This window comes from Phyllopteryx taeniolatus, chromosome 5 (assembly GCF_024500385.1).
Source record: "Phyllopteryx taeniolatus isolate TA_2022b chromosome 5, UOR_Ptae_1.2, whole genome shotgun sequence".
Lineage (NCBI taxonomy): Eukaryota > Metazoa > Chordata > Actinopteri > Syngnathiformes > Syngnathidae > Phyllopteryx > Phyllopteryx taeniolatus.
The window spans coordinates 30942939-30966203 of NC_084506.1; the positions used below are offsets into that span (position 1 = coordinate 30942939).

Consider the following 23265-nt stretch of genomic DNA (forward strand, 5'->3'; position numbering starts at 1 on the left):
TCTGAGCCGAGATTGGAATCCTAAACCTCCGAATTGTGATGCAGTTGTGCTAACCACTCATACACCGTGCTTCCTGGACTACGGCTCATCTTTTGGAAAAGCAAATGCCCAATTTAATCTCTCGATGCTCATTGAAGTGAGGTCTGGTGATGTCTCGCTCAGAACTGATGTTTCTATGGTTCTTCGTGCGAAAATCCGTTTCGTGTACAACCTCAGGAGATTTCTATTTTCCTAAGGGACTGAGGCTTGACCCCAGTAATTGTACATATACTCCCATAGATCCATGCATATTGCATCTCAGTGCTGTGATCAATGCTGTCGCAAAGCGTCCTCATCGCATCCGCGCCGCACCAACATCACACGGTCTCGCCAGGAGTTCGCATTCCCACCTGCTGGGAACTATGAATTCCAGATCAAATAGAGAATAGACATGGGGAATAAGAGCGCCACTTCATTTTAAATGCAACAAAGTGACACATTCCACAGGGGAGAGGAGGCCTGACGATCCATTTGTTCCTGTAAAATGTTGCCCTCTGAGTGACAAGATCAATAGCAGATATGACATGTTGCTGTTGTTGACTCTGCGGGGGAATCTTACTTCTTTTTCCTACTTGTCCTAGTGATTAAAGGTCAGATTAGGTGCTAATCTGACCTTTAAGCAGCATGCACCTCGGACGCAAAGGCCGAAGCTCTTCGACGTTTGTCGTATTTTCTCCCACCTTTCTCCAACCCCGACAATGATTACTCTGACGTTAACGGTTACGGTGCTTTTTTTTTTGCTTTTGGAGCTGTAACACTCTACGACCTGTGTTAACAAGCGAGTAATGTGCCAAATAACTCCCAAAGCTCTTCGTCTGTTGAGCCCTATTCCATTTACATGAGCTCCAGGAGCCCTTGTCAATTAATTTAGTGGCGTGGAGAGGAGGGGCTGAATCTGGCTCCACTACCCGCCGCACCTTCTCAAGGATGTCCAACCATCGTGGTCGTGATGAAATTACAGAAAAACCCACGGCTATTTTGAATTGACTGATTCATTATTTCCTGAATGTAAAAAAAGAAAATATCATTTAAATGGCTTAAGTGACAGAAATACTCAACAATATACAAGGGGTTTAAAAAGTCATTTGAGAAAAACAAATCTGTACGAAGCAAGCAAGATTAAAAAGGCTTCATGTTGAAATATATGAATTGATTCATCAAAACAACATATTCAAACGGATATAGATTTCAAAACTAATTTCCCAAAGATAATGATTTATTTTCCTTTGAATTTCAGCGTTAAGGAGACTATTTATTCACTGTGATTTTGTCTTGAGAAAAAGTAAAACATTAAACTTGGTTAGTTTCTACACGTTAAAATTGGATATTATTCCAAGGAGAATCGGTTTTGTTATTAGACTAGGAAATGAATTGTATAACTACAACGTTCGTTTCAAAGTAGGGCCGTGCATCAATGCAATTTTGTCTCTCGATGAACAAATTTGTCCATTTTGGACTTGGAGTCAGTTTTGATGGATTTGAATCCAAACATGAATGAAATGGCACAACTCTAATATTTCCGAATAATTTGGATGGCAGCGCTTGTAGTCATACTGTCTCGTACTGTAGTCTGTCTGTTGTGCTCCATATAATTCTCCCTTTGTTTTGTTTTGGTGCCATAACCACAGCTGCTCCCCAGCGTGAGAGATAAATCAACCAGTTAGGGTCTGTTATTTTGGTACAGCTTTTCCAAATACACTAAATCCTCATTTTAATTACCATAACTAATAGCTTTTGGAATATGATGATGATGATGGTGGTGATGAATAAAGTTGAATTGTTTGGAGTGGAGGGAGGACAAGTGAAGCAATGTTCGCATTGTCTGACGCTTTAGGAGAGTTCATGCATGTATGCAAATTTGCATGCACGGTGTGTATGTTCTTTGAAAATGTTGAACTGCGTGTGCAATTTTAGAATAAATCAGTTGTAGTGGGCACAGCTAAGGGCTAGTGTGTGTACGCGCGCGTGTGTGTGTGTGTGTGTGTGTGTGTGAGTGTAGGAACCTGACAAAGTGGCTCCTGGGGGATGCTTATGGCCGACAGCAACATGTAATCTAACATGGAAGACATGCTTCGTAATTACCCACTCCAGGCCCTTTTGGGAGCTCTTTGAGTGACAGGCTGTCCATCTGCATACATGTTAAAGCTCATATATGCCTTGGAGTGTGTGTGCGTGTGTGTCAGTTAATTCCCAGATTTGATGTACACTATACATATTTGACCGCAGACTATGGGCCTTGCGAGACGAGACCATCTAAACCCGATCTGTTTCCTCGAAACAAATCCCAAACCTTCTCTCTCCTGCTCCTTTCTCATTCTTACCCCTTTCTCTCTTATACATATTCTGTATCTCCTTTAGTCTAATGAGAGAGGAGAGCATGACACTTATTTTCACAAGATGAATGATGCCCCTGTTTAAGGATGAAGAGGAAACTATTAGGCCCCTAATTGCTTTTTTGTCCCCAGCAAAAGTCCAATTAACATTTAAATGTTCGATAAATGTTTTGTGTGTATGCATGCGCGCAGGCACACACACACACACGCACGCACACACACGGGACCGGTGGAGTGTGACAGCAGGGCAGACGCCAGTGTCACACTGCAACAATCACACACCCTTGTCGAGGAAATATGCTCCCTTTTAGTATGACTTTAATGAAACACGTGACATTCATTCAGTATTATACTGTAATTAATATAAATCAGACAAATATGGTTGGATACGGTTAAATTAGCAAGCAAGGTTGGCAGAGCTGCACTGAATTTTGTTAGATGCACAGATTATCATTAGTTTGTGACAAGCGGTATTGACTTGATTACTCAGGGTATTTGATTTTAACATTATACACACAGGAATGGGCAATTCATTTTCCATGTGAGGGACTGGAACAGTGGTCAAGGGAAATGCCAACATGGTAACGCCAATTGTCTTCCATAGTAAATGAATCCATTTACTGTATATAAAGAATTAAATCGGATTGTTTGCAGGAAATACATTGTAATGTTGTTAACATGAGGACCACTGTTAGCATTGTCGCTAGCTGCTTTTTTGACTAGTTGCTAGTGATATGAAGAATCTCTAAATATGAGAAAAATATTTTTCCGAAGGCCAAATCCTACATAATTTTGCTAAATCGGCAACACTGAACACAAGTTGTTGCTCTTATTCTCTGTGCCACCTACAAATATGTACATCGAAATAAAAGCACCGTATATGTTATGTTTTATTTGATTTACCAGTAGTTAGTTACTTCGTAACAATGGCATAATATTTCCTTTACACAAAATACTAATAATTGTAATCCAGGATTTATGAACTAAACTATGGATAACATCAAGAATAAATGAAGGATTTACGTGAAGCCGGGCCGTGGTGCAAACAAGAATGGGGACCGCTGCCCGAGAGAACTGCGGCAAATCATTTTGCCGTAAATTACAAAAAGATTCCATCGAAATTTCCTCATGGGATTATAAAATAAGCTACAGGTATATACAAAATGCAAGGTATGAAATAATATACGTGTGAACTAGCTCAGACTACAACTAATAACATGTAAAGCATGTGCAAAAAATAAATAAATACCTGTTATAATGTCATTAAACAAAAAACAATGTTTTATTCCTTTATTTGTACGGAAAATGTGTAATAAATAGAACGTAGTGGATGTCTACAAACTGACATAAATTAATCCAGTGAGGTTGTCGGGTCATGAATAAAAATGAGCACCAAGCAACAACCTCTGGTGCTCATTTAAGAACTAGACTAAAATTGTGTGCACCCGATTATGACAAAAGGGATAATATATGGGTAATGAAAGACAGTGAGTGTGTGGCATGAAATCTACAAGTAGCTGAAAGTGCAACGATAATTATTCCCCCAACATTAAATTAACAAATGCTAACCACAAAGCATCAATCCCATTACTTTGGTAAAAAAAAAATAAAAAATATTCTGGATGTACTGAGTGACGAGAGGAAAGAAGGTTGCGTCTTGGCTGACACGAAGCTCTCCAGGTGTCTTCTTGTTGCGCAACGGGTCGGGGGCGCTGTGGGTCAACCCGTTTTGGCCGAGGGATTCGCACAGAGGCCATTAATTGGAAGAACGCGTCAGAGCGTGTGGACACCAAATGCTTCGGAATCCCAGAACCAACCAGGGCGTGGCAGTTCTCCCAACTTCACTTCAACACCTGGGAGACATTTTTTTTTTTGGGGGGGGGGGGTGTGGGAATTGCATAATGTCTCCCTTGCTGGCCAATGCTTTTTAGTTGCAATGATCGATAATTGGAGAAACGGATAATTCTTCTGGATTCACTTTATAGCAATCTTTAATCTATGTTGTTTTACACCAAACGTGTTTTTTATTCAAAATGAACCCACAGCAAACTTGTGTGCTTTCATGTTTAGTGAACCTGCATTTAGTAAATATTTAAGAGTCCCAATGTTCCTACATTGCAACCCGCTGTTGGAAATACATCATCTTTTATTCATAGATACCAAACTCAAATTAGTTCTCAACCAATTCTGAAATATGACTATAATTAAGTAAGGTCCCCCCCCCTTAGCTCTGCACTGGCACAAGAGCTATTACTAAATAACGAGGGCTTTATTCATTATTCATGAGCAGGGACAAACGCAGCGATAAAAGGTCCGCACGCTGGGGCAGGTGTACATGATGCAAAATTCCATACAGGATATAAGAGGACAGTGAAATATGAGTGGTGACTAAATTTAGCTGCATAGCAATGATTCCTTACCCGTTTCGTAGCTTTAGAAACCAGAAATGGGAAAATGCCTGTACAAGTTTCTCTTCTGGCTGTATGATGACAAAAATTCACGTTGGAGCCAAAACCATGAAGCAGCTCACCCTGGAATGAATAAAACAGGAGGAGGTTGCAAAAAAGGAATGCCATAGTAATAGTAATAGTAATAGTAATAGTAGTAGTACATTGAATGAAAATAATTTGGATTACTAAAGACAACTGTAAATGAGTTTGAATGTTTTGTGGCTACAGTGCACTGTAGCATGCAGCAAAGATTGTGTATCAAGGGAAAAAAACAAAAAAAGATCTTTTACATTTCCATATAAATAATGCACTTCATGTCTCCGCGGGGGATTCAGATTGTATTCAATACATGCAACATATGTATAGAACAATCAGCTTTCTCCATCATACAACAATTCAGCAATATGCTGCTGGAAAACTGACATGAGGAAAGGTTTTTATCTTCTGCAGACATTTATACTTAAGTACCAATGTTTTTGGAATTATGTAATAATTTAGGATGCATGACAGCACATTTGTGTGAGAGAGTGTTTTAATGTCATGTCTTTTTTTGCTTTTTGATTACTCGACAAAAAGCCTTTGAATATACAATGATTTAGTCTTTGGGGGAAATTATGCTTGATATGCTGCATGGAACATACACTGTAGATTAAAAGATGAACCCTTTTTGTGTTTTTGTCTTAATTCACATACTCTCTCATCTTCTTTTCCAATCTTTTAGAGCGACAGCCACGCACCGAGGACAGATCCTTTTCAAGGATGCTCTGGCACAGCAGTTATGTGAACAGGGAGGTGAGCACACACGCAAACACACACACACACCCACACGCGCACACCCACGCACACCTGAATAAAGGAATCGAATCGGCGACTCATTCTTATACGTACTTATTGTATATATCTTGTAGAGAAATTCAGAGAGAAAAGGGGTGCACAAACAGTGCTAGACCTATTGAGCTAGGAGGACAGGGCCTTGCTCAATAGCACCCCGACAGTAGTCAGGACAACTTGGTCCTGGTTTCCAAAGCCAAAGTCCTTACAGATTAGTGACTTCCGCTTCATGTGTAACTAATGCGTGAATGAGGAGTCCATTCCTTTTCTTTCGATTCACTCCTTCATTTTTGTGAGGGCAGGTGCGTCGAAGCTCGTTCTCTTTTTTTGTTTCTCTTGTTAGCACTTATTGTTAAAGAGTGCTACTTCTTCATTCCAGAGGCAAAGCATTAGAACGTCACGGCTGAGGCTAGAGATACTTCGAGGCCCTATTTTGCCAGCTTAATTTCATTTTATGCTCAAGTCAGCTTTTTAACCCTCTCCCTTGCTCTTTCTCACTGTCAGAGATTTATACTTTATGGCAGACACTGCATATATCCACTTTCTGTGACAGCCCTTAAGTAGAAATTGACAGAAAGCGCAGTCCAATTCCGTATGCTGCGAGAGTATAATCGCTTGTTTACAGGAAAGAAGCCCCTTGCTTACTCGTGGACTCCTCCTCAGAGTTAAAATTTGACTTTCAAATCATTGGAGAGAAGCAGTCGTTTAACTCTTCATCCCTTTTTGTTGACAGGAAGGTGTGGTAAATGAAAATTGAATTTAAAAAAAAAGTTGCATGAGAAAATGTTGCAAATGCTAACCTGTTTCACTTTCATATATACAATATTACCTTTGAAAAATATTTACCGGTGCATGTGATAATATACCTAAAAAAAATGAACCCTTCCTCATCATAATATCCCCCCAAAATAATACGACTTCCATATAATAGTACCCATAAAAAAAGCAATGTTTTTTTTTTTTTTTTGGATTAAAAAAAAAACTTTTTTATCAACCCCAGTCACCACCGAAGGGTACCAGTTATGGCAAAAAGAAAAGGTGTAATGATAAGCATAGACATGATTTCTAAAGGAATAATGAGCGTTCAATTGGAACAACTTGGAAGTCAACCAGCATCACAGAAGGTGATTGTGTCTGACTTTGCCAACATACGTCACTTCAGTGCCAAGGCCTCCAGCATCCCACTAATGAAAACTGCAATAGACAAACTGCAACTATATAAACCTCAAGGTCTGGAAATGTCGTAAATGGCAGCAGAGCAGCAGGCAGTGATGTATACACGATGATCTGTAGTAAACAAATACTGTACAAGTGTGACACTCACTGATAAAAGGGGCAACCTGAAGGAAAGTTCTAGAGTTGGAAATGACAGCTAACAGCTTTTTTCAACAGGAAAGATGAAAAAGCGTCTGCAGGCACAAAACGGAGAGTGTGGTAGCATTTCAGTGATGACCTCTCACTTCTACAACTTCTCTGTCCGAACAGTGCAGACTGCTCAGAGCCAGAAGTTACTTTCAATCTCAAGATTAGCATTTAAAGTGGAATAATACTCAAATCTACGAGGCCAGTTCGAGCCTCTTCATATGCTTAAGACTGACGCTTTGAAGAGCCACAGAAATGCAAAGTATCTAAAGCAGGGTTACGATCCTTGGAAGAGGGAGAATGGAGGAAGAAAAGTCAAAAGAAAAGTTGGAGGAAGAGACGCATTGTGAGGTCATTTACCGGGAGGATTACTTCAAGAACACGTGGTCGGATTAATCGGGATGATAAAAAAGGTTACAGTGGGGTACAAAGTTAGAAAGAAACAAGTTATGAGTTCCAAACCATGCAGACATTCAGATCAGTGTTTGTTTGTGTGTAAAATGAGATGCCTAGCAGTGCTGTTTATGTACGGTCCCATTCACTCTGCACCCTGCAGTGCCCTCTTAGCTGCAGTGGGAGCACTTTTTTGCCATCCGGCCTTTCGTTCTACCTTTACTCAATCCCTCCTACCTGCTTTCTTCCGTTCCACTTCTCCTCACTAGGGTGGCGGGCGTGCTGGAGCCTATCCCAGCTATCTTTGGGCGAGAGGCGGGGTACACCCTGAACTGGTCGCCAGCCAATCACAGGGCACATGTCAACAAACAACCATTTGCACTCACATTCACACCTATGGGCAATTTAGAGTTTTTTTATTGGCCTACCATGCACGTTTTTGGGATGTGGGAGGAAACCGGAGTGCCCGGAGAAAACCTACGCAGGCACGGGGAGAACATGCAAACTCCGTACAGGCGGGGCTGGGATTTGAACCCCGGTCATCAGAACTGTGAGGCAGATATGCTAACCGATCGTCCATCGTTCCTCCGTTTATTTATTTATTTAATTAATTAATATATTTTTATAATGGTCTTTCTTAACAGCAGCTAACACTAACTCCTTTAAAGCTCCCACAATAAGCTGTGACTTTTCCCCCAGCTTTCCCCCTTGTTGCTGAAACAATGCATCTTATTTATGGGTCTTCCCGATCTCAGGGGTATCATGTTGTCGTCTATTCTCAGCTCCTCTCTAACGCACCAAAATCGTGTTTACAGTTCATGAATTCTTCAATGAGCTTTTTTTCTGTGCAACTTATCCTTAGCTATTCAACACATCTGAAAAACTCGACTATTCTCAGTTTTAGTTCTTTTTCTGAAAATGCCTAAGATGCCAAAAGATGGCACCAAAGCTCGGCCACTAGTAAACTTTTAATTAGTGTCTAGGAAGTACTGTTTGTTGAATTGATACATCTCGACGCTTATAAGATCGAAGTTAAGTTTAGCCTGGGTTGTTAGCGTAAGGTACAGAGAGAGTTCACCACGTGTTTTTTCTGTGCTGACTGGCTATCAAACACTCAAGCTAAAAGACCGAGATCTCGTTATTACGTCTTCAATTATTAGTTGTTGTTTTTTGTTTTTGTTTTAGCAATTATCTCTATCTCCTCAAATAGCACGCATTTACTGTATACAAAATGGGAGAATCTGTATGGCTTTTAGCAGCAAATATGCTTAGAAGTATCATCAGGGAATTACAGTAGTTGAGAAGAGTATTAGAAAAAGCTTGAGAAAAAAAACATGTTAGCTGGATAAAAGAAGTACACCCCCACTGAATTCATACTAAGTAAGCCAGATGAGAGGAGTCCATGGCAGGGGACGTGCTGGGCTGTGCTGAAGGCTTAAGGCTTGACTGGTTGCGCCTTTAGAGCCAGCAAGCTGTCCATCAGCTCCACCTCCTGACAGCAGAGCCAGCAGTCCCAGCGTTCTGCCCGGCGTCGTCGGGTCCTCATTTCAAGTAGGGAAATAAATCTGCTCCTTATGGGCCCGGACCAGTACAGCACTGCCCAGATGGATTATTACAGGGATTTATAACTCAGAGGCCACTGCTCCTCGAGGGACGCTTGATCACGATGCATAAGAGAAGTGATTGAGGGCCTCGTCTGTCTGGTCACCTCACCAATACCCATGCCTGGCAGTCACCGCTGGATGCTCGCCTTCAACAAAGCTGAAATTGCCCTTGTCCACTATTTGTCACTGAAATCCTTACAAATGTGCACTCAAACATTTTTAGCTCAAGACCCAAATTACAAATTTGATTCCTCCTGGTAACTCAAATTCTCACACTTAAAAAAAAAATCCCTTCACTTTATGTCATATAATTATACCAATTAACACAAATCAACATTTGCATATAAGTCAATAAAAAAGAACACAAGAACACAGACAGATGCTCACCAAAATAAATTCAAAAGCCAGTTCAAAATGTATGCACCCCCATGAGTTCAGCCGCCTAACACAGTAAGGGAATGCCTCCTTCGGATGACGAACCAGCAGCAACAGTTCCATTCTCATCTTACGCTTGAGATCTTTATTGCTGTATGACACTCAAACAACAGAGGGTGCAGCACACAGTTGAGCTACACAACAGAGAAAACTCATTTTGTCCCCAAGTATCCATGATCTCTTAATTCAGTGGCTGCTTAAACCAACTGCGAAAATTGCAAACTTGCACACTTGCTGTTGTTGTCTCGTGCATCAGCACAACGTCAAATTGGTTAAACCGTGCCTCCTAAACCTCCTGGAGTGGAGTAAACAATCTTTGTTTCAACCTGCACTTTTGCCTGCCTCCGCTCACCTATGTGAATACTGTAATGATGCCAATTGAAACCCACACGAAGGCTCTGCTTTTCGCAGATTAGGGTGGAGTGGTTGCAAACCGACAATCAACTTTAATTCATTGAAGCTAAAACAACAGCATCCTGTGTCCTGGGGAGAGCGTAACTGCGACCGCCGGTTAGCCCAACTTCAAACGAGGCTCGCCTCGTTGCGGATGTGAATCAGACGACGTTAAAAAGAGCACAAACTGGAGAGGGACGAGGAGGTGGATGGATGGCATTTATGGAAAAAGCCAAGAGAGAGGGAGATTAGTGAGAATAGGACGGAGAGAGATGCAGGGGGGGGGGGGGGGGGGGAGAAGATTTAACATGACTTGTGCTCTGCTCCATTTGTGCACAGATGGCTAAATCTGCCAAAGCTTATGCTCGTTACTTTCATTCACCCCAAAAAATGCTCATCAGCACTACGCGCTTTTAGTTGTGGTGCAACATGTTTTTCCCCCCCAGATTTCCATTTATTTATTTTCCTGTTTATCTGTGGTTGTGAATATCAGAAGGAAAAAAAAAAAAAGGATTGTGTGTGCACCCAGTTGTGTGTACATGCTCGATTAAAAGCCCTGGCTAGGAAGATACAGGCATTAGCAGAGATGAGCTGCTAATAGAGGAGGCAGTAATTGAAGTCTTTAAGGAAGTGAGAGGGGATTAATCCCAATGAAATGAGCACCACTGGTCCAGATTCCGGAAGCGCTGAGGGTGAAGCGGCTCTGCGTGATAGGACAGGAAGAGAGAGCGAGCTGGATGAAGCGTGGAGAAAGAAAACTGTAAATGAGTCCATTTTTTTGAAGAAAGAAAGGATTACCCACTGAAAAAAAAGGGGAAGCAAAACTTCTCGGCCTTTCTGCAGCCAATTGGACTCAGTAGAACGACTAAAGGCAATTTAGAACGATTGTTAAAGAGAGCACAGTATCAAACGAGCAAGTGCTTTACAGGATTTTGAGTGGGCGGATTAGTCGGAATCTCTCTTTGCATGCTTTTGTAAACTGGTTATACAATTATTTATTCCCTTCTTATAACACTTTAGGAAGGACATGAACAAGGCGCACAAAGAATGCACAGCTTGCACGTCGAGGGAATCCTCCGTAGCTGCTTTGAGTGTGTTTAGAACTAGGAGACGTTGCAGGATTAGAAGCGGAGGACAAGAAGTGCTCGGGGAGGTCTTTGATCTGCTTTTAATGGGCTTCGTGCTGCCACCGTGAAGCTGAGCAGCAAAGAACACCAGAGCAACACTGACTGAGCCGCCCTGCATCAAACTTAAGCAACACTGGGTGATTTTGTACATCCTGTTCGAATTGACATAAAGAAATGTAAACGAAAATGAGGCCGGGACTGAAAGTAACAGCACTTGGCTAAGCACTTTTTATATTAAGGCATGTTGTTTGAAAAAGTCATCTCCCTCATTTTGGACTCAGTCGATTATCACCAGTTTCGATCGCAGTCTGAAATAACACAGAGTTACTCCATTTTTGATCCCTTGGTTGTATCAATGTGTTTTATCAAATGAGTAGGCTCATCCTGGATTGAAAATATGGAGGCAGATTATCCTTCTCTTCAGTCGAGAAAAGGACGGCTTTATATGAGAGCAGAGCGAGGAAGCTCAATTGGTTTCAAGGGTGGCATTGTTCAACCAGGTCAAAGGCATTGTCACACTTAGCAGTTACAAAGGTCTTACTTTTGGGACCCTCCAACCCTGCTTTATGTATATACTGCATATAGTTGCGTCATGTGCTTTGCAAGCTTTTGAGTGGTATCACATGTTTCAATGCAAGAGGTCTGAAATGTCCAATGTATATAGCATCAGCCTTTTCCTCAGGCTGGAACACCATCAGAAAGTTTTGCAGTGGCATTAATGAGCCAGCACAAACCTGCTGCTCACTGAAAAACAGTCCATCCATCCTCAATTCTAGACACTCAACCTTTTCGGTCCCATTATTTACAACAGAAAATGGCAGACTCCATATTTTAAAGCTGTTTTAAAATAGTCATGTTTACTCATTAAGTCCTAACACTTTTTCGCTCGGTGTGTCGCTAAGGAGAGTGATGCTTTAGAGTGTTAGCTTGGCCCAGTCTGCGCATTGCAGCATTAGAACATGCAGATGCCTCTGCGGAGGACGGCAGTTAATTGGCAGTGAACCGTTAATCATGGCCGCCCGGCCCTTCATGACTACAAGGAATTAACATCAACAGCCAGGAGAGCACAGCTGCGGCCGGGCAGGACACCACCAAAGTTTGTTCTGTGGCCACATGATTTAGAACGAGGCCCACAAAAATGTATGCAGTTAGTGACAGCTTGTACACACAGAGGGTGTTTGTCTGTCTGCAGGATTACGCAGCAGGATGATTCTTGAGCAACTTGAGGAAGGAGTGGAACAACATATTAAATACATATATCATAAATGCAGTACATTTATTGTATCCCGCTGCAGGAAACCCATGGGAAAGCATAGTTCATAGCTGTCATCTGTCTGGAGTTTTGCACGCATGGAACATCCGTCACACTTTGATTTGGATCAGGTTAAAATTTCATTACAGTGTTTGAACAGTACATCTTTGAGTTTTGATAAAGTTCTGACATTTTTTTATCACTGACATTGAAAATATTTCACTTAAACTGCAGCTTGGAATCGTGTCATTGAAGCTGTAGCCAGATAAAAGCCATCGGTTTTGTCCAACAACTTTAGTTTCATACTGTAACTGTACTGTATTCACATCTTGAGCTGATGTGGGGCCTTGCTCAAGGGCGTCTGGAACATAGTCAGGAAGCAGACGACCATTTCCCCAACAACTAGTCGCCATTTCACACTTCTGCAGCCGTTTAAACCGTAACCCTCCAAAAGTCACAACCTACTAGTGAGTCATTTACTAGACACTATAAATGATCAGCATCTTCATTATCGATTACATGTTGGCAGTGCTAATTGTAAAAAATAGGGTTAGGTGTGTGAATGGGGCGTTAACGGCTTGAAGGAAGACATTTACCATTGCCCCATGGATTGCATGTTTGGAGTCTGTTTGGCTCCTCATATTAACTCAGTTTCTGTCTGTTTCAGCTCCAACGGAGTCCCCACTGAGACCAAGTCTCTGTGAGTCTGCATTTCAGGACATTGCTTTTCTTGTCTTTAAGTATTATAAACCTTCAGAGAACTGCAAATAGTGTGTAACGTTGAGCAAATGGAATTTGTATGCGTGTGCAGTGGAGGTCCACGCTAACCATGCTGTGCTGCGTGACAACTTTGATTCCAACCTGCAAGGGGAGCTGGACCCAACCATCTGGTATGCGCCTGATCCTCTTTCAGTCCTCAAATGTATTCACGGTCTTGATCGTACTTACGATTCCTGTGCAGGTCCGAGTGCACAAACTGCGAGCTGGGCGAGCAGTGTGGGGTTCTGATGTATGGAAATGCGGTCACTTTCTGTGAGCCCCTAGGAGAGCGAGAGCTGGTAAGTGCCATTCGCGATCACTCCCAGACAGTTTTTATGCCCATTTACAAAAATACATTTACACATATATATATTTTTTTGTCGTTAGAACTCTTATGCTTTTGCCTTCCTGTGTGGAATTTGCATGTTCTCCATGTGCTTGTGTAGGTTCTCTCTGGGTAATCCAGCATCCTCCCACACTCTAAAAACGCATGTTAGGTTGATTTATGACTATATAGTAAATTGTCCATAGGCGTTAATGTGAGTGTGAATAGTTGTTTCTATGTTTGATTGACTGGTGACCAGTCTTAAGGTGTACCCTGCCTCTCGCCCAAAGTCAGCTGGGATAGGCTCCAACTAACTCTAATTAGGACAAGCACTATAAAAAAAAAAATTATGAATATGTTTTTATATGGGTATAAATAAAAAATAAAAAAATGAAATTTAGATGTTTTATTTGATGCTGTAATGTCCTAAACAGCCTTTCTGTATGCCCGATAGACCACTGTCCCTCTCAACACCAGCACAGCATCTGTCCTTCAGTTTGCCCTGGGTGAGTATTAAATGCACTCAGCGGTGCTGTCATGGATTTTTGGCCCCTTGTAAAAAATATCACTTTGGGCCCCCACCACTTCAATGCCGAAAAATTGAAAATACAACTTCTTTGGGCCCCTGGCCCTAAAAATGATCATCACTTTTCTGCCGCTTATGTGTCCCTGCATGCACGTTCAACACAATACTACATGAAGCCACATTTTGTATTCAACAAGCTCAGGTGCCAGTCCTTTTCACCTTGTCCAAACACTGAAGCGACAGCATGCGTCAGTCTTATCCAGTCTGGACAATAAGTGCTTGTGTAGCTCCAGGAAATAGACATCTTTTGCTCATCTCACGCTCTCTCTGCTCACCGTCTCTTATTAATCTTTTACATGAGGTACCCAGAAGGCCATGGCAGAGTTTTTCGAGATGTTCTATTTTTCATGGCCATTATAAGCACCCGGAGGTTTTCATGGGAAGGCGCGACTGAACACATTATTCCCTTTTTCCTCTTCCTCTTTCTCTTATTGTCCTATTTACGAGTGTTCTGTCATACATGTGAGCTTATACAATCAAAGCTGTGCGGTTAGGTGGTGGGGGCTTCATGCTCAGCTGTCTCCAAGTGGGGACGGAGCAGTGCAGTGCAGTGCTTATGGACAGTGACAAAACACGGATGCTGCACACCGCCAGGGCGAGTACACAGTTGGGGATGCAGGCGCCGGCAGTCTCCATTAGCGACCTTTGAACCCACCATATCCCAAAGCATCGACACAAACGCGCAGTGGTCTCACATCAAGGTTTTAAAGAACAATTTTACCACTTGAAAATGGACGGCCATTTATGTGGTTGGCCTAAAACAGACATTTGTATTTTTTATTTTTGAAGAATTCTGTTCTATCATTAGTAATCCTAATTTGTGTTTATAAAACATTACACAAGAATTTACAAGCTGTCATGAATTATTGGCGCGTTTCTTTTCCGCACCCCAATCCAATCCCTCAACGGCATTCTCGTGTCACTTATTTCCATAATGGCACCATGAGACCTGATTTTCCACGTGGCCAAATGTGGAAACTATGTCAAAGGAATTCAAAGGCACCATGTTACTGTATGTGTCTGTGCATTCTAAAAGAAATGATCATTTTCCATTTGATCTGGTTCAGCAGATGTAGAAGAATTTACACAGAATTGTCCTTATTTGTCCTTTGTGCTGCCCAGGTTCAGGCTCCTGTCGTTTCAGTTACTCAGACCCCAGCATCGTTGTATCATACAGCCTCAATGGAAACGCCAACACCTCTGACTGGATCACACTGGAGAAAATCAGGTCTCTCAATCCCTTCCCTCTTCTTGAAATTGCTCTCTTTTCATAGTTCCATATACTATACTGTATTTGTGAATATAGCTGGCGCGCGTACAGTAAATGAATCGAAACCTATAAACTGTGTGCCCTGTAGAGCTCCTACCAATAGCAGCACCTTCGTCCACCTTCTTCCAATGCCACTGAGGTCCAGGGCTGAGAATGTTCGCCTCCGCTGGTCTCAGGAAGCTCCTCAAGGCCCAGAAGGCTACGAGTCTTGCTGGGGGCTTGACAATGCGCTGCTGGTTAATGCCGCTCATAAAGTTCCTCTCATGGAGGACAACCTGGACCCCCTGGACACTGCCAACTGGCTCTTTTTCCCAGGTGCTACAGTCAAGGTATGCTTACATGAATTAAGGCTCTGTGTTCGGAGATATGACAGAAAGCTATAACCTGTTTGGTTTTGATTGCATCTATTACCCTCTCTTACTGTATATGATCACCTAACCCAAAACCCTGATTTACAGCATGCTTGCCAGTCAGAGGGCAACTCCCTGTATTTCCACGGTGCTGAAGCAGTTGGCCACAGCTTCGCCTCCAGCAGAGACATTGACCTGCACCGTGAGGAGGGAAGAAGCTACTGGGAGGAGGATTTTGAGAGCCCGCCCTCAAAGTGAGTCAAGATAATGGTCATACGTAACGCCCACTTCCAGGGTTAGGCTTGTCGACAAAATGTGACATAATTTCATGGTTTAATAACAGTTAATAGTCGCTCAAATGATCTCACATGTTTAAAAGAGAATGTGTAAAAACTAATTGAATTTAAAGGAGACGTATTATGCCCTTTCTCACAATTTGAAACTGAATACATTTTCACTCAGGCTCTGGAAACATTTGTGTGAAGCCTCAGAAAGTCTGTTAGAACAGCAACAATGAAAACTTCCGTACAGCACTTCGGCACGTAATAAGGAAAAGCTTGTAAATGACACCCTATAAACGGCAGCTCGAATCAGATCAGGAGGAGTTTAAAAGCATCTTGTTTTCAGTGATGGCCACATTTCATCAAAAAATAGCAAAGTCAACAAGCTGGACTTAACGTGTGTCGTGTGCGCATGTTGAACATTTGGGAAGCTTTGTGCAATCGGCTATAAAATCTACATATCTGCTTGAATAGGATGTTGTGATTTTGAGAAATAAATAACGAAACCTATTTAATTGCGTCTGCCTACGACAGTGTTTTCCAACTATTGTGAATGTAAAGAGCTACAAAATTAGCTGATGAAATTCTTCAAAGCATGCGTATGACAATTACAATGATCAGAGAAAGTTTTACACAGCTAAACCACAGAGGAGCTTTAAAAGTAATCTTAAGGATCTTAGGAGCACTGCAGGAATATTATTCCTACCCTTCTGGTATGACTCCTCACTGTGATAAAAGAACAGCGAGTCAAGAAGCACACAAAGCTGCATGTCCCTTTTGACCGCATTGCGTTTGATTAAGACCACGGCAATCTGTGTGAGATGTAAGATGGGTCTTAACCGATGACGAAATATGTAGAAAGCGAGTGAATCTATACTAATGATAAACAAGTACGCTTTGTGCACAGCACACACACCTGCCATATGATGTGACATGCAGCTAGTGTTTATTACATGCCTCTGACTGCTTCACAGACAGCAGTCCATCTGTTCACATTGAGACACGTTGTGCATACGATAACGCAAAACACAGGCCAGCAGAGAGCATTACTACTGCCAATGGCCCATAGTTAATAGACAAGAGCAGAAAATAGAGATGATAGATGTGTTACTCGCAGACAACAATTATCTACCTGTGCATTTTTCCATCACTAGTGTGGCTTTCCACCATCACGCTGCGTGCCATCATGCTGCACAGCGGGCCTGTCACACCCGTCAGGTGACATGGGCTCACTTGTTTGTCGGCTATGCAGGCAGAATTTTTGTGGTTAATGATACCCACTAGCAGTATTATTTACCCCAACACGGTGACTGTGACACACACACGCGCATACACACACACCAGCATGCATGACATTATTTTACATTCTCGCAAAGGGAGCGGAAGGGATAAGGACACCCAGGAGAGGGTTGACATACTGGGTTAACTTCTGTCAGTGTTAATGAGGATCCTCTCTCCACTGTGCATAAATATGTCTGCATGTACTTGACGCCATCGTCCAGGTGATTTATACTATACACTCCACGATGAGCAACGCTTTATAGATTTTCCTTGTTTCTAACTTTACTCACCAAAACTGGCCATTTGTTTGGTTTCCCTCAGCTGGGACATACAGGGAGCTGTGTACGGGACCCAGTGTGGCGAGATTGAGTCGGGCTCGGCGCTGGTGTTTGAGATGGAGGGTCGAAGGAGAGTGTGCACGCCGTACATCGACACCACCTCTTATGGAAACCTCCGCTTCCACTTCTCTATGGGTACAGATATCAACCATCTCTCATATAATGTAGCTCTACATTCCACTCTCTGTCCATATGACTGAAAGGAGTGCTCTTCCGCAGGTGGTGGTGAATGTGATCCCGGAGAGTCACGTGATCATAATGTGATTCTTTTTGGTAGGTCGGAAGGCAGGAGGGAACGTGTTGTCCTAGACACCCTTCCATATTCTTCCTACAGGGTGAGATACAGCCACAAATTAGATTCTAAAATTACTGTAACTTCTGACAAGGAGATGATTTTTCATCAGTGTGAGTTTGTTTGTGCAACGGCCTGGCTACAGCTTTCCCGTTTTTTGGTACTTTAACCGAGATTTCTTTAATGATGGGTAGTTAACCTTACGATAATGTAATTAAAATAACATTTTAGTACGGACAATCACATTTCAAATTCAGTTAGGTTCAGTTGCTTATTTCTCCAAGTGTTGCTGCTAATATACGATATATGTTCCAATTGTTATGATTGCTATGATTGTAAAAAGAAAACATATACAATAGTGTAAATGTAAAGTATAGTCATCTCATCATATTATTATATACACACAATTGCTGTTGAAATTGATTGTTATTTCATATGTACTGTTAACAGCAAATTTAATTTGAAATCACAAGTAATAGAAAACCGTGGCATCCAAGTCAACAACTATGTTCAATTTATTTTTGCTGGAAAAGGGTTTGTAATATCGTGTTAAAAGTGTAGGAAAATCGCAAATTTGGGCCAGATGTTCTGAGAAAAATAATAAACTGTGCGTACTTCGTATTCCTAGCTAATTTTTGCTAGGAATATGAAGTACATACACTTTATTTGCTTAAGTGGGCCACATGAAGGGATGTAGCAGGTGGGATCTGGCCCCCAGGCCTCGGGTTGCATCTGTGCAGTAGAAAGTCTGCATCTGGATGAAACTTTCCTTTATCTCTTAATATCCCACGTCATGATTATTCCATGTATGACTCTTATACATTGGTGTATACATCAGATGCTACAATTTGCTTTTCTGAACAAAATAAATCATTTCTTTACAAAGCACTTATAGTAACCTTCTACTCCTTATCCCCCCCTTCTATGTCTTCCCTCTCAGACACCTGCTGTGGTTTCGGTGGCGCTGCCCTCTGAGCTCCAAACACCAGTCTCCCAGTTCTGCCTGGAGCAGCACTCGCACGGGGGCGCCGACCGCCACGTGTGGGCCGTGGACTTTATGCAGCTGCTGCCCGTGCTGCCTGGCACGCACACGCACGTCGTTCAGTTCTCCATCAATCTCGGCTGCGGCTCCTACCAGCCTGCCAACAGGTGGGGCACATTTGAAAACTAGGCTAGAACGGTCGGTTTACACCATGTACAACCTAAAAAATATATTTAGCTCTCCAAGTACCACAAATATGATTAAAACACAAAAGCATAGTTGGCCCAAGTGTTCATCAACAATGAAGCAGGTTTTATTCCCAAAATGCTTTAAAAATATTGTAAAACACTAACTTTATTAAGTGAACAATAACACTAATATGGGGGAGAAAAACAAAACAAAACTGTACTTAAATAATGATTCACTGCAAATGTGTTACACATAATAGTTAAATAAAATTGTATCTAAATACGTTTTTTAAAAACAAGAGCTCTTTCAATGCTTATGTGCTTAACTTAAAAGTTAAAAACAACTGAACTGAACCGTACCTAGGCAGTGATTCTTTCACTTACCACTAGAGGGGCCCGTGTACAATTTTGTCATTCTGTGATAATGTTTGGCCTCTTCTTTTTTTCTATTGCTTTTTAGAGTATTTCCATTTTTAAATGATATTTCTTGCACTGTACGCTGTTTTAATTTTACTTTTATTTTGTTGTTTTTTTCTCTGTTTTAAACGTTTATAAGCTGTTTTTTCCCCTTTGTCTTTAAAATGCTTTTAATCATGTAAATCACATTGAGTTACTGTGTATGAAATGCGCTATATAAATAAATTTGCTTTGCTTTGATTTGCTTCATAGCATGATACAAAATGTAGTTTATCAAAGAGTATATCTATTTTGAAAAATGCATGCTAAGAGTCTCAATAAAAAGAAATACAATCCTCAAAAGCAGTAATTTTTAGTTTTATTTAAATGATGTTCATTGCAAGGATCCAACAGTTGCTTTAAATTTTTGACTAATGGTTAAGCAGAATGTTCAGCGTGTTTTGAAATAATAATAATAATTTGAAAAACTACTAGAAATGGTGACTATGGATGCACAATAGTATAATACATATTATAATAATGAATTAGCTAATAATATTTTACAATAACCTTCTGTACTCAGCGTCAGTCTGGAGTTTTCCACCAATCACGGTCGTTCCTGGTCTCTGCTCCACACTGAGTGTCTGCCAGAGCTTTGTGCGGGACCCCACCTACCTCACAGTACCATCTACTCCTCTGACAACTACAGCGGGTAGGACTCACCACCCAGTTGAAAGAGTGGGGACTGCAACTACAGTATGTCAATGCGTCACTTTGAATCTTGCGTTGCGTTTCTGCAGATGGACCAGGATTTCTATCCCTCTGCCTAATGCTGCCCTGACAGAGACCACCCGCTTTCGCTGGAAACAGTCTGGCACCGTATTGGGCAACATGTGGGCCATTGATAATGGTCTGAACCGTATACACACACACGACATCAGTTATTGTTTTCCATGCTCTAGCGGTGAAATATCCATACAATGCACCTTCTCCATTTCTTTGTATGACTACGATCAAAACACATTCATTCATTCATGTAGTTAAACCCAAATGACTTTAGTAAAACACCATTCAATGTCCATGTGTGTTCTTCAGTGTATATTGGGCCAGCCTGTCTCCGTTTCTGTTCTGGGAGAGGACATTGTTCCCGCACTGGCTGCAAGTAAGACCATCTTGTAGAAATACTGTCTGCACTACAAAATGTATCATTTCATTCCAAACCTAATGCTATGTAGCACCATTTAGATGAATTCAAACATATTATCTTAATGACTTGTTAATTGGTTTTCATTATTTTCTTTCTCATCTAAGTGGACTTGTTTGTACTCAGATGTGACCCAGGCTTCAGCGGTCCAGCCTGTGAGCTCGCCTCCCAGACATTTCCAGCCTTCCTGTCCGAGGGTTTCTCCAGCCCACGACTTTCCTCCTACCACAGCTTCTCCTCCCTGCGTGGAGCTGAAGTCAGCTTTGGCTGTGGGGTTCTGGCAAGCGGCAAGGCGCTGGTCTTCAACAGGGACAGCAGGAGACACCTCGTCACCGCACCGCTGGACAGCTCTCAGGCCAGGTAACTGAAGAATTGGCCCTTAATATGGCACAGACCTCCTCCGAGGTTGAACAGTCCTGAAATTGTACACGTAACTGCAAGTTGCGATTGCGCCGGTTAAGCACCGATGCAAATGAAGGTGCTCAAATTGTATTACAGTGCGGGAGGACGCACTCATGTGTAAGCTGAAGTGCATTACTAGCCACTGTTTTAGCCGTGCCACAAAAAAATCTGGAAAACTGAAATGGTTAAAAAATAAATAAATAAATAAATAAAGCAATATCTCCATAACTGATTACTAAATCTCAGTCTTTGCACGTTTGTAGCAATTATCTTCAAATGTGTATAATGTATTTAGAAACAAATCTCTGAATACACCTTTTAGGGTCTTTAAACTTTATATACAGTATGTACATATCATTATTATTATTCTATCCATCCATCCATCCCTTTCCATGCCACTTATAGGCTCCTGCACCCCGCGACTCAGAACTGGATGATGGAACATTATTCTATCATTTCTTTTTTCATTTGATTGCTCAAAATTCAAGTAAATCAAGATAAAAGTATCGTTATAGCAAATAATTCCCTTTTACCTGCTTAAAGTGTAAGAAGACCTATTTTCACAAGCTTCCCTTTTGCATACATAGTGTGACGTAGCTGAAATTGTTTTGATTTGTGATTTGGTTGGGCCATATTGCATAAGCGCTGTGTGATGTGAGAGTATCATTAGCACATAATGTCATAGTTTTATGGCAAATTCGTTAAAACATTCGGTACGTCTGAGAAATAGACATGACAATACAACATACAATACAAGCTACAGTACCGTATATCAAATATCCGCCTAAATGGAGATATTAATGCCAATAATGCAATCTGTTTTGGCTGACATTTTTGACATTCTTATTGATGTAAAGTAATTTATAAGGCTCCTGCACAACTTGTTGATCGTGTAAGTGGTCATAATGTTGTAGGACACGCACACTGCAGATTTCGATTCTCAGGTGTCTTCACTTGTGATTGATACAACAGATGTTGCAGCCATTCAGCTGTCAATCTCTCTTTCAATCAAATTTAGTGTGCTCAGTGGGGGCGGGGAGAAAAATTGTGATTATTGGCAAGATTACAGATGAGAGAGCTGGCAGGAGAGGACGAGAGAAAACGTTTGATTATGATGAGGTTATAGATGGCATCTGTGTTAGACTGATTATGCCTGTTGCCGTTGTCTGTGTGCCAGTGTGGCAGATTTGAATGCCAGTGGCTAAAAGAACAATCAGATCTGCTAATGAAAGTCCAGATCGGCCAAGGACAGAGAAGTGCAGGTCTACACTGTTGGCTTTAGACTGAAAATTAGATATTATAATATATATTACCTAATAGCAGGATGATTATCTCTGCTAAAATGAGAACTTTACATGGAGACACTACCCATGGGTGCATTTATATGTACTTGTTCAGTTGACACTCTTCATTTGCCTTTGCTATGTGTCATTTATTTCATCATCTCATCCATCATTTCAATGCGCCACACAACCTGTGGCTTTCTGTTTATGTAGCCACCTCCTCCAATCTGCACACACTCGATCACCTTTTTCCTTCCCATTTATCAGCTTGACTTTCTCTCTAATTGTGAATTTTAATGATGTTTTACACTCAAGTGCTGCACTTATGAGTGCTCTCATCTGTACAGATACCTCCAGTTCACCCTCCGACTGGGCAGCCGAAGTACCTTGAGCTCCTGCCCTGCTCCAGACCAGGCAGGGGAGGGTGTCCTGTTGCATTACTCCACAGACAACGGCATAACCTGGACTCTGTTGCAGCACTACGCTTACCAAGGGTTCCATGAGCCAAGGTTTGTGTGTGTTTAGGATTCCACTTGGACGCTAACATTTCATTAGCACCCATATCTGCAGTACGCCTACTTATTGTTTGCTGCCTGTGTGGGCTACTGGGACCCATTGATGAAGTTAGTGTCATCTATCTTTGCAATGAAGACAAGGTGGAGCACTAGAATGGGAAGTGTGTCTGACTTGCGTGTACTGCAAGCAAAGAGGCAAGTACAGCTTCTCCACTAACTTAAGGCTGATGCTAACATAGGCAATGATTAGCATCTATGGGGGTTGTGTTATACCCCTTGAAGCAACGGATATTTGGGTGCAGCAACACATGCAGACAGACAATACAACAGTATTCACAGTCATATCATGTGTTCGTTATCCTCTGCGAAGAATGACTACATGAATCCCACTTGAGTTCTAGGCAGGAAGCGCCTCACCGCAATATGTTTGGTTGCTGCCTCCAGGGAGGAAAGTAAGTGTGAAGTACGGATCGGCCTTTATACTGTCACCTGCTGGCCATCCAAATGAGCACCACAATGTACATTGAATTGAATGAGAAAGTGTGACAAAAACGGAATTCTTTTCAGATTATTTATATATATATATATATATAT

The 23265-nt window shown here is 41.7% G+C and overlaps 1 protein-coding gene across 2 annotated transcripts in view; it reads left to right on the top strand.

Moving 5' to 3' along the window:
- Window positions 1–23265, top strand: part of reln (reelin) — a 99477-nt gene that overhangs the window by 45395 nt on the left and 30817 nt on the right. For both annotated transcript variants that reach the window (XM_061774850.1, XM_061774851.1), the window contains exons 4-19: window positions 5544–5614; window positions 12887–12919; window positions 13031–13109; window positions 13181–13277; window positions 13758–13809; window positions 15012–15117; window positions 15248–15488; window positions 15618–15763; window positions 17393–17544; window positions 17629–17744; window positions 18642–18850; window positions 19851–19979; window positions 20068–20177; window positions 20363–20429; window positions 20598–20831; window positions 22504–22665. In XM_061774850.1, coding sequence (XP_061630834.1) covers window positions 5544–5614; window positions 12887–12919; window positions 13031–13109; window positions 13181–13277; window positions 13758–13809; window positions 15012–15117; window positions 15248–15488; window positions 15618–15763; window positions 17393–17544; window positions 17629–17744; window positions 18642–18850; window positions 19851–19979; window positions 20068–20177; window positions 20363–20429; window positions 20598–20831; window positions 22504–22665 — 2004 coding nt within the window. The remainder of the gene's footprint in view (window positions 1–5543; window positions 5615–12886; window positions 12920–13030; window positions 13110–13180; window positions 13278–13757; window positions 13810–15011; window positions 15118–15247; window positions 15489–15617; window positions 15764–17392; window positions 17545–17628; window positions 17745–18641; window positions 18851–19850; window positions 19980–20067; window positions 20178–20362; window positions 20430–20597; window positions 20832–22503; window positions 22666–23265) is intronic.